A 16,831-nucleotide genomic window follows, 5' to 3' on the forward strand; every position below is an offset into this window, starting at 1 on the left:
CACGAATGATGGGACAGACATCCTTCCCCTCAATTAATTCCTCCACCAAAGCAAGCTTGGGTCAGTTTGGTACCTCCAGGCTGGGCCTGGACCCATCTAGACTGAGAGGTGAAAGGATGAGCTGCTTTTACCACATGGTTTGTGTGTTGGGGTGTTGCCTAGAATTCTTACTTTGCAAAACAGGAGCCCAACAGCCTAAGGGAAGTTGCTACATCATAAGTAGCAGCTGTGGTCAGATCTCGAAGTTGGGAGTGGTGGGGGAGAGAGTCACATTGATGGAGGTCCTACTCTTCTGTTCTATGTTATGAAACTTAAACTCATCAAACACTGGGAAATAGATATTATTGTCATGCCCATTTTAAGGACGGAGAAACTGAAGCTCAGAGATTCCCAACTAGAAGTGGCAGTGCATGGAGCCTCCCCCAATTCATCTGACCCCAAAGTGCAGGCTCTTTCTTGCCTCCCTCATGGTGGCCATGTACACATCTGGTTTATAACCAGGGCCTCTGCATTGTCCGCATCACCAAATGCTCTTTAGGGCTCCTAGATCCAAACCGACATGCTCTTAGGGAGCATAAGCCAAGCTTTGCAGGTATTTATTACTTAAAATGGACCCTCATGGGGCAGGGCAAAGCATACATGGACAAGTGCACAAATAGTAGCAACAGAACTAAAAATACAGGTCTAAATAAAGAAACAATGAATGAATCCTATTTTCTTGGTTTGACCTCTTCACCTGAACTTGAGGGCCCGATAGAGATCATTTATTCTTCTTTTTATTACCATTAGCTGGTTTCTGAGCGTATAGAAAATTAGATTATATAATTATATATATATTAAACTTTTTACAGAATCTACTGCTCAGTTGATTAGGAACAAAGATGAATCTGCCGCTTTATATAGTGCCTTTCTCTAGGGAGGCTTCACCTCTTTGCATATGTAATTTTCCTTTTCCTGTCTCTATCCTGAAGAGGAAGGATTTGTTTCAGCTTTACAGACAAGAAGCCACAGTATCAGAGAGGTCAAGTAACTTGCCTGAGATTTCTCAGGAGCTGGACCAATAATTCCAACAGAGGAGTCCTGACACATGCTAAGCACCTAATTGGAAAGCAAGGGGCTATCTATGATCCCAGCTCTGTTTGTTGGGTTTCCCATTTATCTTATTCACCAAACACACTAAGAGGTCCTTAAAAAAAAAAAAGCATCTCTCATTATGGAAAAATTCGATTCTATAGAAATGTAGACAGAATAATGAACCCTTAAAGTCCTTTCAATTCAGCCCAGAATTGCTTGCACTTACAGTTGCCAAAGGTTGAGGGCACTGAATGAAAGGGAAACATGAACTTGCCATTTCCTTTTCTTTCTTAAAACAAAAAAGATTTTCAGGACAAATTTTAGAATCATTGACAGTTTCTAGGAAGATTTTCTCTTTTGGAAGAAGAAAGGCACCCTTGCCTCCTTAATTGTTCTTGTGTTCTTTGTCACCAGTCATGATAGTCTTTGTGGAAAGTATTAACATACCATCTCCCTGTGTTCAATATTCCCATTAACAATAAAAATAAACCTAATGAAAGTATCTGCCTGAAAAGCCCTGAGCACTAATTTCGGAGACAAATAGAAGATGAACCACCAATAAGCATTTCTTTCTGAAATGAATGATGCAAATTAATTAATACCTTAATTAGGCTTGAGCACAAAGATTATTAATTAGATTGAGTTAAAACTAAAAGCATCTTAAAGGAAAAGCTAGGGATGTAGCACTGTGGAAGAGAAAGGATGTTATGTATCAACAGTCTGTTGGAAATATTTTTCACTCAATGAGAGGTTTTTCAAACAGGGGACTCAGAAAGACAGTACAATTTATGTATCAGTCCCTGCCTGCCCAGGTCTGGCCAGGTTTGGGGACTAAAGTCTAGTGTTATCCCTGAGCAAATGGGAACCCACAGGTATAGGGAGTTCTGAACCCAGCCAACTTCTGGAGGCCCTGGTAACCCCACTGCAGCCTCCTTTCTCTGTCTCTCTAGAGTAGAAACCCTCTGATGACAGGGAGGCCCCCTGTTTTGTTTGCGTTTGCAACCCCGGAGCTAGTATAGGGCCTGACTTGGAGCAATCATGATAACCTCACAGCAACATATTATACAGAGTTCTGGGTCCTGTTCTAAGCACCCTTAAGTAAGTAAACCTGTCGTTTACAATGTGGGGGCTTCCCTGGTGGCTCAGGGGTAAAGAACCTGCCTGTCAAAGCAGGAGATGTGGATCCCGTCCCTGGGTTGAGAAGATCCTCTGGAGAAGGAAATGGCAACCCACTCCAGTATTCTTGTCTAGGAAATCCTATGGACAGAGGAGCCTCGTGGGCTACAGTCCATGGGGTCGCAAAAGAGTCAGACACGACTTAGTGGCTAAACAACAGCAACAAACAACAGTGTGAGGTAGGAACATTCAGGATCCCCAGTTTATAAGAGAGCAAGTAAAAACACAGGTTGAAGAACATGTGCCTCCCTGCACCACAGCCTCCACACAAAAATCACAAAGCTAACACTTGTGGATTCAAATTCAAACCACAAGTCTGGCTCCAGATTTCTCGCCCTGAAACCCTAGGCCATAGCAAATAATGGCCAATCCATATGCGTTGAATGAACAAAGAGTACCGTGAATGCCTAGTCCTTTCTGATGGACTTCTCTCTAGCTCCTAGTTTTTCTTTAAGGACTGAAGCTTTATCCTACTCTGTCCCAGATCCCACCAGCCTCTCATTGGAGGGGCTGCTGATATTTCACGTATTCCTAAGAAGTGGTTTATATCTTGTTTCAACCTGGACAGACAGTCCAAAAAATTATCTCTCCTGAGGGGCTCCCATGGCCATGGTGCAGCCCACCACCTAATTAGGTCTGAGTCCCACAGGAGGCGCTAGTGGTAAAGAACTTGCCTGCCAATGCAGGAGACATAAGAGACGCAGCCTGGGTCAGGAGGATCCGCTGGAGGAGGGCATGGCAACCCGCTCCAGTGTTCTTGCTAGGCGAATTCCATGGACACAGGAGCTTGGCAAGCTACAGTCCACAGGGTCACAAAGAGTCAGACATGACTGAAGTGACTTGGAACACACTCATGCCCTATTAATGAGGCCAGCCTAGGTGCCACCAAGTTTGCCTCTGTGGTCATTGTGAATCACAGAGCTACTGTCTTTCTGTATCTGCAGTGACTTTTTGGCATGCCTTATTGCTGACGCCACTTGTTACTGAGGGTTATGATAACACGTAGGGTTTACTTTATGGGGTTCAAGATCCTTATCAGGAGTGTTTTATTTACCAAGACAGCATTCCCTCAGGAAGGTCCCTGGAAGCATCCACTTGTAAAACGTAACCAGAAACAGGGCCCCAGGATGACAAGGGAACCACAGAGATTGTTTCCCATTATACAGGGAGGGCATGGTGACACGCCTTTGGCCACAGTCAAGTTGATGCAAGAGATGTGGGATGGTGGTTTGGAGCTGAGGTACCAGGATTGAAGACCCATCTCTACCACTCATAGCTGAGAAACTGGAATCATTTCCTCTCTGCAGCCTTTGTTTCCCCATCTGTAAAATGGGGACAATGTCTGGTTCACAAAGTGATTGAAAGGCTCAATGGAGAAAAACAGTAGTGAAAGTGTTAGTCGCTCAGTCATATCTGACGCTTTTGACCCCATGGACTGTAGTCCAACAGGCTCCTCTGTTCATGGGATTTTCCAGGCAAGAATACCAGAGTGGGTTGGCATTTCCTCCTCCAGGGGATCTTCCTGACCCAGGAACTGAACAAATAGGAAGTTCTAAAAGAGCTTTTCACTTGCAAATTGCTGCACAAATGGGTGATATTAACAAGGACCTGGGCATTCTGACACTGAGCTCTGCAGTCTTCCTTCCAGCTGCTAAACCCCTCCTGGATGCCTGTGGAGTGTGGATGTCCTGTTCCCTCCTGACCCAAGGGGTGCCCAGGAATCTGCATTTTAACAAGCTTGCTAGCTGATCTAAATGTGCTTTAATGTTGGGGACCGACTCAGCTGTAGCGGAACACACAGGAAGTGCTTCTGAGTTTGATCAGCGCCCTCTTTTCTTTTGGCTGAGATCCACGGCCTGAGACCTACCCCAGTCCGGTTTTTATACCAGCTGTGCAGCTGGCGGAACACGGGGGCCGGTGGTCAGGCTGAGTGGACATAACTGGGGAGAGCTGCTGCTTCCTGCTGGACCCTTGCATCTGGGCAAGTGGGTGACAATGCAGCGGAAACCCAAGCTTCCTCCAGCCCGAGAGAGAGGGCTGAGGGCTGTACCCGGGCAGGTGGTCCTGGTAAGTCTATGGCTTAGCGGTCCCGCCGGCCAGCTGCCACCTGCCACCTGTTCTGCTTCTAAGCTGGGCTGTAAGGGCTGAAACCACATTTGCACCACAAGGCTGGTGTGAAAAAACTGTCCTGTCCTGTACTGGGGGAGAGGAGTGGGCAGGAGGAGACTTCAGGCTTGGAAAAGAGGCAACCTCATGACCCTAAGGAGCCTTCTACTCTGAAATGTGGCTTAGTGGATAAAAAACCAACGCAGGAGATGCAGGAGACATGGGTTTGATCCCTGGGTTAGGAAGATACCCTGGAAGAGGACATGGCAACCCACTCCAGTATTCTTGCCTGGAGAATCCCATGGAGAGAGGAGACTGGAGGACTATAGTCCATGGGGTCACAAAGAGTTGGATACGACTGAACATGCATGCATTATCACATTCTGTTACATTCCAGCTTCTGAAATCGGGCCTCAGAGTTGCCCACAGAACCTTCTTACAGGCAGCCCTATGCGTGGGGCGCAGACTGTAAATATGATGACCAGTGTGATGGTCTTTTCTTGAGAGTTTCACTCCCTCGTGGCTGCTGGGGAGTCCTGAGTACACAAAGCCTCTGCTCTAGTTTGCGGCAGGATCCAGTATCTTTCCCTTTCGTGCTCTCAGCTTCCCTCCCTCCCCTGATGGCAGGAATCTCCCCTTGCTCTTCCCTTTCACAGGTTTATGGTGTTTCCAAGGTTCTTGGAGAGCAGGGCTTGGCCAGGGGAGGGTGTGGGAGCACTGCTTCTGCCCTCCTTCTTCAGCCCTGCTTGTGTTCTGTTCTGGAAGCCACTGTTGCAAGTCTCCCTGGAGGGAGCCACTACCTAGATTGTCACTGGGGCTGCCCCTGAGAACTGGCTGTCCCCCTGAGCATCCTGCGAAGGATCTGTGGTCACTGGGCGGAGGTTGGTTGCCAGGGTAACCCTCCCACCACCTCCCCACTCCAGCGGTTATAAAAGCCGTGCCTTGACCAGGAGAGTCAACAGCTAGTTCAGACAGATACCCCTCCCTCTGCCCCACAGCTCTAGAAGGAAAAATACGAAGTCCCTATATTTGTGGTATGTGCTGTGTTTTAGAGACTGCTCTTAGTACACGCTCTCATTGGAGGATCATGACAACTCTACAGAAGAGTTAACATGGTTCCCATCTTACGGATAAAGATGAAATGCCGTTGAGGGTCTCCACGACATGGAGGAGATCACTGAGTTGGGAACCAGGCTGGATCCAGACTTAGTCTTTCTAGGTCTGGGTTCCCACCATCTTACAAGGCTGATGCCTTTGCACACGTGATGCAAACGCCATCGGCAGGCTTTCCAGGCAGAAATACATGGATGTCTGATGATAGTGTGGATTTTCCCCTAGTGCATTGCCACGTGCTTGTGAACAAAAGATTCAACAGTCAAGTGAGATGGGAAAATAGATGCATGTTATATAACGCATACTAGGATATTAAAAGCTCTAAAAAGCCCTTCAGTGAGGAATGGGATTAATGCAGTTTAACCCAGAGTCTCCAAAACTTGCCTGGAAATAGAGCCTTTCTGGTTTTGGTTTTTTCATCTAATGCCCCTTTAACAAGCCACCGGATTTGTGTTCCTCAGACCAACTCTGGAAAGGCGGAGCCAAGCACCTTTCTAATTATGGCTGATGACAAAAGGGAAAATAAGGGAAGGTCATTTGTTTCCGTATGAAGAAAAAGAGATGGATCACCAGGCCCCCTCCATGCCCCTTGGCCCGTCAGGAGCAGATCCTGCAGGAGTCCCCTGCCATGAGGACCACATAGAATCACCTGGTGCCCCCCTAAACCCAGGCCCCTGGCAGTGGTGTGCTGAAGCCATTGCTACAGTTTCAGAAAATTTGCGATTCAGTTATGAAATCACTGTAACTTGAAACTGGTGACAGTGGGAGTCCTTACAATACAGAAAGCAGGAAAACAGTACAAACTGGGGCTCCACCCCTACTTATCCCGAGAACCTGCTTACCTATGTATCACTGATCCGGGGATATTTTCTGAAATTATTAGAAAACGTGTGCAAGGCTGTGACAGCTGGGTGCTGGGGGCGACCTGACACAGAAGTCCTGGCTCAGCAGGGTCCCTGACCCTCCCAAATGAGAGCTGAGAACCCAAGTGAGAGCTGAGAATGACCATCTTTTGGCCCCAGTGCCCGCTGAGTCTGAAAGTGCCTTCTGGCACTGCTTACCTTGATATCTGACACCAGCCAATGTCTCCAGAATCGAGCTTTGGGAGAAGACCTGCTGGGGGCATCGGGGTCCACCATCACCAGGATGTAGGCTGCATCCTGTAACATATTCACCAGAAACAAGTGTAGTGTCGTGGCTAGAATTCGGATAGGAAATCTACAAGGTGCAGACAGTCCTTTTACCTCAATTCCAGCCAACAGTGGCTGACCCACCCCTGGAGCTTTCTACTTGATTCAGCCCTATTCTTATGACTTTCCTCTTGTGTCACACGCTGATTCTCAGAGAACTGGTCTATTAGGTTGGCAGCTTAATAGTTTGGCTTTCCCTTTATGAAGAACAATCAATCAAGCAAGCATATTTACCCAGCACCTGGAAGTCCCTAGCATCATGCCAGGAGCTGGGGAAGAAAGAAAGGAAATAGGGCTTCTGTTTTCAAGAAGCTCACACACAGAGTTGGAGCAACCTGTCCATTAATTCAGCAAATACGTGAGCTTAGTATATCCATGTCAGGAGCTGTACCAATCGCAAGGAATGCTCAGATTCATTCATCCCTTCAACAAACATTTTCTAAACACCTGTTATGGGCCAGAAGCTGTTATAGGTACTGGGAGTTCAGCAGAGAACAAGACAGTGTGACCCATACTTTCAGGAAGATTTTACTCTAGGTAAGACACACACACACACACACACACAAACTAAACAACAAAAACCAAGGAAATGCCAACGTGGGATTAGTGCTATGAACAAAATAAAATAGAGTGGGGTTGGAGGGAGTAAGAGCTTCCCTGGTGGCTCAGTGATAAAGAATCCGCCTGCCGATACAGCAGACATGGGTTTGATCCCTGGGTTGGGAAGATCCTCTGGAGAAGGAAATGGCAACTCACTCCAGTATTGTTGCCTGGAAATCCCACAGACAGGGGAACCTGGTGGGCTACAGTCCATAGAGTCAGGAAAGAGTTAGACAAGACTTAGCAACTAAACAACAACAACAACACGCCCCGCTTTCTCACCTGGGGGCCCTTGTGCAATGCATGCATTGCTTAACCCTGCAAAGAGCTGGACTTGACGTGGAGGGAGTAAGCTTTCTAAGAAGGGGAAACAACCTCTAAAAGGCCTTCATGTGACTGATGTGTGACTACTTCATCACATGATGTCACATGAAGCTGATGGAGTGAGGGTTTGAGCAACAGAAAAAGTGCCACGTGGCTAGAGGCAAGCCAGAAGAGTGACGGGGTTGGCGAGATGGATGGGGTTCCAGCTACAGAAGGCTTTGCAGACTTGGGTGAGGCTGGGGTTTTATTCCAAGTGCAATGCAGAACCACTGGAGGGTATTTTTTAGCCAGGACAGTGATATGCTCTGGTTTACACTGTTAAAAGTGGTCTTGATGGCTGGATGGAGAGTGAATGGTAGGCAGGAAGCCAGATAGGAGGCTACTGCAGTGGTAAATGGCAAGATGATGGCTTAGGGACTAGAATGGTAGCAATGGAGACAAAAGCCAGTAGGTGGACTGGGGAAGTATTTTTGGGGAGCATCAGTGGGTCTTGCTGGTGGACTGGACAGTAGGGCAGGGAGGAGAGGGTAGGGAAAGAGAAATGGAGGAGGACTTGGGGTTTTGGCTTGGGCAACTGGATGAACAGAGCCATTTAAGGCCACAGAGAAGACTTGCAGAGGAGACTGTTTGAAGGGGGATCCTGAGGGTTCTGTTTTGGACATGTTACTTTTGAAATGCCTCTTGAAGTCAAACAAGTATCTAAGTCAAAGTTAGGAGTTTGGAGGAGAGGTCAGGATGGATATATGAATTTTGAAGTCATTGAATCCCAAGGACTGAAGGTGGCCCTTAAATTCATCGCAGAATAATGAGATGATTCATGGAGAGATTAGACTTGGGGAAGAAAAGAGGTCTCATGAGTGAACTCTAGAACATACTAACACTGAGAGGAGAGGAGGATCTAGCAAAGGAGACTGTAGCCAGGGAGACAAGGAACCACCTGAAATGAAGGTATCATGAAAGCTGACACAGAAAATGTGTCAAGGAGGAGAAATTGATCAACTATGTTGAATGCTACTGAAAGGCAGAGCAAGACAAGGACACAGATGTGGCAACGTGACTTGACAACATGGAGATCTCTGTTATCTTGGCAAGACCAGTGTCAGTGGAGTAGAAAGGACGATGTTTGATTGGAACAGGTGGTGAAGAGATGGGAGGTGAGGAACTGAAGATAGTTATGAAAGATGATAAAAGGAGAAACTGTAGTGTGAAGGACAGCTAAGATGTAGAGTGGCTGTTACTAAATGGGAAGGAAGAGTCAAGAGATTTATTTCTTTTTAAATTTTTAAAAAGAAGGATGACAGTGAGGCGTGTCTGCAGGCTGATGGAAGTGATCCAGTGGCAAGGGAGGCATAGATGTCAGAGAGAAGAAAGGGGTTTATTGCAAGAGCCAAGACTCTGGGAAGGTGGAAGGGGACAGGATTCAGAGCAAAAGTGTAGGACCTAGACTTTGATCGGTGGATGATACAGGTTTGGATGTTAGGGCATGAGAGATGTGATGAAGAATGAGGAAATTGGATTCTGGTTACTTTTATTTTCTCAGTAAATCAGAGGCAAGATCATCAGTGAAGAGGGATTATAGAAAGTCTGGGAACAGAGAAGCTGTGTTTTGGGGAGGCGAGAAATTGAGTATACCATAGGTAGGTAGTAAGGTTGTGTGTGTGTGTATGTGTGCTGAATCATTTCCACCATGTCTGACTCTTTGGGACCCCATGGATTGTAGCCTGCCAGGCTCCTCTGTCCATGGGGATTCTCCAGGCAAGAATACTGGAGTGGGTTGCCATGCCTTCCTCCAGGGGATCTTCCTGACCGAGGGATCAAACCCACATCTCTTTACATCTCCTGCATTGGCAGGTGGCTTCTTTACCGTTAGCACCACCTGGGAAGCCTTCAGTCTACACGAGGTATCTAAAACAGTCAAGCTCATAGAAGCAGAAAGCAGAAAGGTGGTGGCCAGGGGCAGAGGGAAGAGGGAAATGGGGGGTTGCTGTTCAATAGGTGCAAAGTATGAATTGCATGAGATGAATAAGTGCTAGAGATCCATTGTACAAGTCTGTGCCTGTGGTTGATGATACTGTATTGTACACTTCAAAATCTGTTCAGAGGGTAGATCTCATGTTCTTACCACACATAAAAAAAAGATAAAACTTTAAATTAAAACAGAAAGGGAATTCCCTGGAGGTCCAGGGGTTAAGACTTGGCACTTTCCCTGCCAGGGGCTACAGTTTGATCCCTTGTCAGGGAACTAAGATCCCACAAGCTGAGATATAAAATAGAAAGTAATCCCACTTGAAGAAAGCAGGATGGAATCAACACCCCTATGAAGCATTCTGCAAATCCCAGACCTGGACAATACGTCCTGCTGGCGAGGCTGTGAGGAAGCTTCCTACATTGCCATGGGAATGCAAAAACGAGGCCAATTTATCCTTTGACCCAGCAACCCCATTTCTGTAATATTTTCCCCAAAAGATAGCTTGCACATTTATGAAGTGACTTTTGTAGAAGGTATTCATTGCAGCCATGTTTATAATAGCAAAAGTTGGAAATGATGCAGGCATCCATCAGCTGGGGACTGGTTAATAAACACTGATACACACTCACAACGGAACACTTTATAGCTGGGAAAAAAAATGAAGATCTCTCAGATTTGATCTGAAAGACTCTCTAAGATAAATGAGTGAAAAAAGCAAGGTGCAGAACAGTTTAATCTAGCACCTTACTTTTACATAAGAAAGAAAAAATAAACTATTTCTTCACATTGGTTTGTATTTGCATAAACAAACTCTGGAAAGATACTTAAAAAAAAAAGATGTGGGTGGTGGTGGGATATGGGTAGATGGAACAGAGGTAGGATGGAAATCTCTCTTATGTGCCTATTCTTTCATTTCGATTTTTCAGCCATGTGAATGTATTACCTGCTAAAAATAAACTGAAAAGATAAAATCAAATGAAATGTATAGTAATCACATAGCATTATCTTAGAGATGTTAGTTCTCATCTCCCTCTATCTGGCTGGGAGGTAAAGAGGTATGACTTTGTCTTTACGGTAGGGAGAGCCCAGGGAATCCCCACTGCATATTTGGAGGTCAGTTAGGTGCAGGGCAGATCAACGTCCTGGGCTTTGAAGAGAGACACCTGAAGCCTTGTCAACAGATCACATGCTTTGGCATGATCATGACAACACAGGAGGAGCATTAGATCTGTGCTTGTCCAAGTGAGGTTTTTACACAGCTGTATTGAAGTATAATTTTCCTAACACAAACTTCACCCTTTTAAAGTACACATTTCAACAGTTTTTAGTAAATTAATAGAGTGGTGCAATCATCACTAAATTTAGAACATTTTCATCACCCCCCAAACAATCCTGGTGTCATTTGCAATCACTACTTGTTTCTGCCTCTATTTTCAGCCAACCTCCAATCCATTTCCTGTCCCTATAATCTCCTTTTTGCCTTTCTTGGACATTTTGGATAAGTGGAATCATAGAACATGTGGTCTTTTGTGCCTGGCTTATTTCACTCAGCATAACATTTTTGCATGTAGCATATACCAACAGGTTATCCCTTTTAATTGCCAAACAGTATTCCATTGAGTGGGTATTGGTGCATTTTGTTTATCCACTTTGTGGACATGTGGATTGTTTCTACTTTGGGATTATTATGAATCAAGCTGATATGAACATTTGCTGCAGGTCTTTGTGTGGTATTTGTTTTCAGCTCTCTTGGGAAAATACCTACAGTGGAATCGCTAGGACATATGGTAAATTTATGTTTAATATTAAAAAAAAAAACGCCAAACTGTTTTCCGAAGTGGTCTCACCATTTTGCAATTCCACCAGGAGTGTATAAAGGTTCCAATTTCTCCACATCCTCACCAACACTTGTTATCATCCGTCTGTCTGATTATAGCCATTCTAGCAAGTGTAAAGCAGCATCGCATTGAGTTTTTTGTTTATATTTTCCTAATGACAGTGTGTTAGTTGCACAGTCATGTCCGACTTTGAAACTCCATAGACTATATCCTGTCAGGTTCCTCTGTCCGTGGGATTCTCCAGGCAAGAATACAGAAGTGGGTAATCATGTCCTTCTCCAGGGGACATTCCCGACCCAGGGATCAAACATGGGTCTCCTGAATCAAAGTCAGATTCTTTACCTGACAAGTGACGTTGAGCATCTTTTCATGTCTTACTTGACTTTCTGTAAGTCTTCTTTGGTGAAATGACTGTATAAATCTTTTGTCCCTTTAAAATGTATCTTCTTATTGTTCTAGAAGGAATTTTAGTAGTTGTATCCCAATCGAGAGTTATGGGAAATGTGAGTGGTGGGGAGAATGGAAAGGAAGGAAAGAAGGTGGCCAGGACTGGATTTGCCTCATCCTTGAACCATTGGTGTCTGCCCTCAACCATCATCTGTACTTGGGGCTGTCTTCTTCCTGTGACTCACCATGACTCTGATTATTCCAGTAGGGAAATATCAACCACAGGGATAGCCACGAACTCAGGCGAGCAGACAGCACCCTTGGACACTCCACGCCCAGGTTCTCGGGCCCCTGCCCCACTGGCCTCCTTCAGGGAACCTGTTGAGCCCAAATTTCCCTGCCTGCCATCCAGATCTTTTCAAAGACCTCCCCCTCCCCACTATCTCCTTCCCAGCCCTTGGTCCTCACCACACCATCATGTTCCAGATGCTCTTTCTCTTTCTTGGAGTCAAGAAAAAGAGTTCTTCTGTTCTTTCTCCACCTCCAAACCCTTCCACGCTGCCCTCTGGAAATGCCGCTAAATAACAAGCCACGTCATCCTCTGTCTCTCCGTAAATTGCTCTACTTTCTTGCCTTTGCCTGCCTTTCCCCTCAGGGCCTCTTCCCCTTAGCGCCCTCCGGTGTTGGCATGTGTTCTCTCATGCCCCTTAAACCCCAGGAGTTGTCCTTGCTCCCTGTTGCCACATCTGTGTCCCCACAAGACTTGGAGAAGGGAATGGCAACCCACTCCAGTATTCTTGCCTGGAGAATCCCATGGACAGAGGTGCCTGGTGGGCTACAGTCCATGGGGTTGCAAACAGTCAGACATGACTAATGGACTAACACTTCACTTCCCCACAAGACTAAGACCTTCTTGAGTGTGTGGATTGTGTCTGTTTCTGCTTACCTCTATACCTGCATAGATTACAGGGTCCTGCACGTAGAAGACACTCAATAAATACCTTTGAATGAGTAACTGAAATAATGATTGCACTTGGCCCAAGGGGTTCAGCTGTTCACCCATTCATTCATTCATTCATTCCACAAGCACTGACTAAGCCCTTATCATGCATTAAGCACCATGAGAGGGGCTGCTGAGGGTAAGAAATGAGATAGACGTGGCCACTACCTTTGAGGAGACAGTAGCCTAGTGGGGACCTAGATACACATGCAAAGAATCTGAGCACCCTTGGGACTCAGCAGGCACACTGCTGGGCCCGCAGAAGCAAACTTGAGGAGGTTATCAACTCTGCCATGCGGTTACTGAATAAAGCCTCACAGAGAATGGCACCTCTGAGCTGGCTCCTGAGGAATGGAAGTCTGCCCAGGATGGAAGGCCACACCAGGCAAAGGAAGCAGCATGTACAAAGCCATGGAGACATGAAAGGCAATAGCAAGTCGTTCTGTGTCTGAGCACGGAGTCCCCAAGGCTGAGGGACAGAGAACTAGCGGGGCAATGGAGGGGGCCAGAGGGGGTTGACAGTGCAGATGGGCCAGGTCCTATATGCCAAGGAGGCTTGTGAATGGGGGTGTGGGGTGACTTAGAGACAGGTGGTGGGGTGAGGGGTGGACCCTAGGGGGTACAGCAACATCCAATGAGGGCTGATTAGGCTGATTCATGTGAGGGATGGGACACAGAATGGCACAAGAGTGGTCATTCCCAGAGGCAGGCCAGCGTGCCATACCTTCTGGAATTCAGAGATGCCCAGGCTGAGGGGCCTTCCTGATGGGCAGGCGTGCTCTGGGGTCTCTGAGGACCCCTCTTTCCACCTTGCCATTTGAAGAATCTGTGCGTGCCTGCCTTTCCCAGAGAGGAGAATTAGAAAGTATTCTTTGGACAGAATACGATAGGATTTCAGTAAACAGTCCTGAGTCCTAGAAGTGCCATGAAGGTGGAGCTGATATTAATCACATCTTTTATTTTCTGATGGTTTGACCTCTGGCACCTTGCTGTCCCTGGAGAGGCTGTTGGTTCCCAGAGACAGTACACACATAACTGAGAGCAGGCTCTTCAAGTGCAAATCTACTAATTCAGAGCCTACATCCTCCCCTTTATCGGGCTGAGCCACTATCCTTCAGGCCTACTCATCTGGGGGTCAGCTTCCAGACAATCAGGGTCAGCTCCTCTGCTTCAGGGTCGGCCGGAATTATCCAACCCAGCCAATCCCAAGCGTGTCTACCCTGCGTGTCTACCTCCCTCGTCAATTTTTTTTTGTCACAAAAATCACTATAAGCATTCTCATCCATGCTTTCTCCTTGTTCCCTCTGCCTCCTGATGGACCTTAGGGCTTCCCCATGTGGCCCTGTGTGGTGTGCTGTGACTCCCGTCTTTAGGGATCTGTGAGTGTAATCTGCTCCCTTCATGACCACTGTTTCCATCTGTATATCTTATCTTAGCCAATGAAAACAAATCCCAGGGGACTTCCCTGGTGGTCCAGTGGCTAAGACTCTGCACTGCCAGCACTGGGATTCAATCCCTGCTTGGGGAACTGGATCCCACATGCCACAACTAAGATCCTGCATGCTGTAACCAAAATAAATAAATCTTGAATGCCTTAACGAAGGTCAAAGGTCCCACGTGCTGCAGCTAAGATCTGGGGCAGCCAAATGAATAAATATATATATTAAAAAAATATTCCATAAGCTGCAGCTAAAGATTCTGCATACCACAACTAGGACCTGGCACAGCCAAATAAATAAATTAATATTGAACAAACAAACCGACAAACCCCAGGTACATTTTAGAGTGGGGCCCTTGACTTCTTGTGACTCAGATATCCACCAAGCCCATTTGAAGACTATAGGAAACTGGGGAGTAGCTAGCATTGCATTTTTTCTCATTTTCTGATATGATTATGTCTGTGGCTTTGGGCTTCCCTGGTGGCTCTGATGGTAAAGAATCCACCTGCCATGCAGGAGACCTGGGTTCTATCCCTGGGTTGGGAAGATCCCCTGCAGTAGGAAACGGCTATATTCCAGTCTTCTGGCCTGGAGAATTCCATGGATTATTCCATGGGGTTGCAAAGAGTTGGACACAACTGAGCGACTTTCATTCATTATGTCTGTGGCTTGTGGCCTACAGCCCTCACTTGTCCTAGAATGAAGGACTGAGCTGATCTGTTAAGGTTAAGGGTTCACAGTCAAGTTGAATGGAGAGCCATCCTCTCCAAAGCAGTACTCCTTACCCCTGCCTGAATATCAGAATCAGAATATCAGATTTTCCAAACTGCCAAGGTGGAGAGGCCCCGGCATTAGCGTCGATGTGGAAATTTCCCAGGTGACACTGATGTAGAGTTAGAGGTGAGAACCACAACCCTGAAATCTGGTTCCCCCAAGTCCTTGACCAAATCAGTCACTGACTGAAAAAAACCCAGATTTCCCTCCTTCTTCTTAGTGTACACTCAAGGAAGACCACGTGCCCTCTCTATACAGAGGGCGGGCTTCCCCTGATCCTGGCCGGGGTCCCTGGTGCCTGGGGCCCTGCAGATTGAGGGGCTGGAGTGCCGAATCTAGAAGCTGAAGTCACAAACACGAGTCTCCTACTATTCATTATGAGGTTGGTTGGAGTACAAATTTAGCCTATGGTGGGTTGGTTGTGTTTGAACCTCCTCCACACAGTTCTGTATGGGAAATCTAGTTAAGAGCCTTCTTCCTGGGGGAGGTTGAGTGTAACAGCTGTTCCTCACCAGGACTGATGGGCTCACCAGGATGCAGGCCGGGAGTTGCCCCTTGAGCCTAAAGCCTTTCATCCCTGAGGACTAACTCACATTTCAGGCTGGCATCCAGAAGAACAACATTTCTGTCCAGAGGTGCTGACAAAGACACTTCCCTGACTGTGTGGACAGAGGCTCATGCCCCTGGGAGCTGGGGTTCATGCCATGCTTTGACATATTTGGCAGGAGGTGTTGTGTAGTCACTGTGGATCAGCTGTCCTTCTTCCTTGCCCCCTCTACTACAGAGGCTGGAAAGCTGTGATACTGGATCCCTTAGCTTCTTCTGCACCAAGGGAGCATGTTCTGGCCAGGAAGAGGTAGAAGAAAGTCCCTGGAAAGGGATCTCTTCCGGAAAAAAAGGCAAAGAATTACTAAGAGAAGACCCTCATTGCCTTTTCCCCTTTCCCCCTTTCCTTCTTCCTGCCTGAAATGTAGATGTGATGTTGGATGTGCAGCAGCTATTCTGTGGCCAAGAGAGGACAAACATGAGGTTACTTCAACCTATAGGCTCAAGATGGCAAAGCAGAGAGACAGAAAGAACTTGGGTCCCTGAGCTGCTGAATCAGCCCATGATTGCCAATCCCTAGACTTCTTGTTGCACAACACAAATAAACCCTGTAAGTTCATATGGTATGGGTTTGTCTTCCTTGTACCTAAACACATTCCTACCTGACATGCACATCAGTTGTTGGTGCTGGTTTTGGTAACTGAGTGTCAGAGGCTGAATTTCAGAGAGGCATCCTGATGTTGTGAAAAGATTACTTAAGTAAATGATGGAGGACAAAGACTGTAGCCCCAGTTGTTGCTTGTACATGCTGTACATTTGGAGGTAAGTCATTTATGCACACCAAGGTGCGGTTTATGGATCTGCAAAATGGTGATAATATGTGTCCCACACCACAGGGTTATTCTAAAAATAAAATGAGTTAAAGGTGTGAAAGTATTTTTAAGACCGTGAAGCAATGTCCATGGGTCAAGTTTTGTTATTGTGAACAAATGCTCTCAGAGTTTGTTCTCAATGGTCCCTGGAGTGGCAGTTACCTTCACAGCCAGAAGACTGCTTCCTCAAGGCCTGTCTCCAACTGTCTGGAGACAGAGAGGCTGAGCTCTCCACATATCTAGCTCTGGAGGGGGACGCTAGTGCATATAGAGACAACTGTTCCTTCTAACTCTCCCTCTTTTTGTGTTCCCAAAGGGACTAAGTTTGCCTGGGAGTGGGACAGATTACAGAACCCTGGAATGCAGCAGGAAATGGGCCAAGTTTCCTTAAGCAAATCTAGCCAGCAAACATCTAACAACTCC

General features: G+C 46.5%; 1 protein-coding gene across 2 annotated transcripts in view; it reads right to left on the reverse strand.

Annotated features, from left to right (window-relative positions):
- The window catches only part of PEBP4 (phosphatidylethanolamine-binding protein 4), a 221,879-nt gene that overhangs the window by 109,521 nt on the left and 95,527 nt on the right, over positions 1 to 16,831 (reverse strand). The window contains exon 4 of one of the 2 annotated variants that reach the window (XM_010845486.1): positions 6,531 to 6,629. The exons of the other annotated variant lie outside the window; for it this stretch is intronic. Within the exon in view, the coding sequence (XP_010843788.1) occupies positions 6,531 to 6,629 (99 nt within the window). The remainder of the gene's footprint in view (positions 1 to 6,530; positions 6,630 to 16,831) is intronic. 2 annotated transcript variants of the gene reach the window in all.

This window comes from Bison bison, unplaced genomic scaffold, assembly GCF_000754665.1.
Source record: "Bison bison bison isolate TAMUID 2011002044 unplaced genomic scaffold, Bison_UMD1.0 scf7180017864217, whole genome shotgun sequence".
NCBI classification, from domain to species: Eukaryota; Metazoa; Chordata; class Mammalia; order Artiodactyla; family Bovidae; genus Bison; species Bison bison.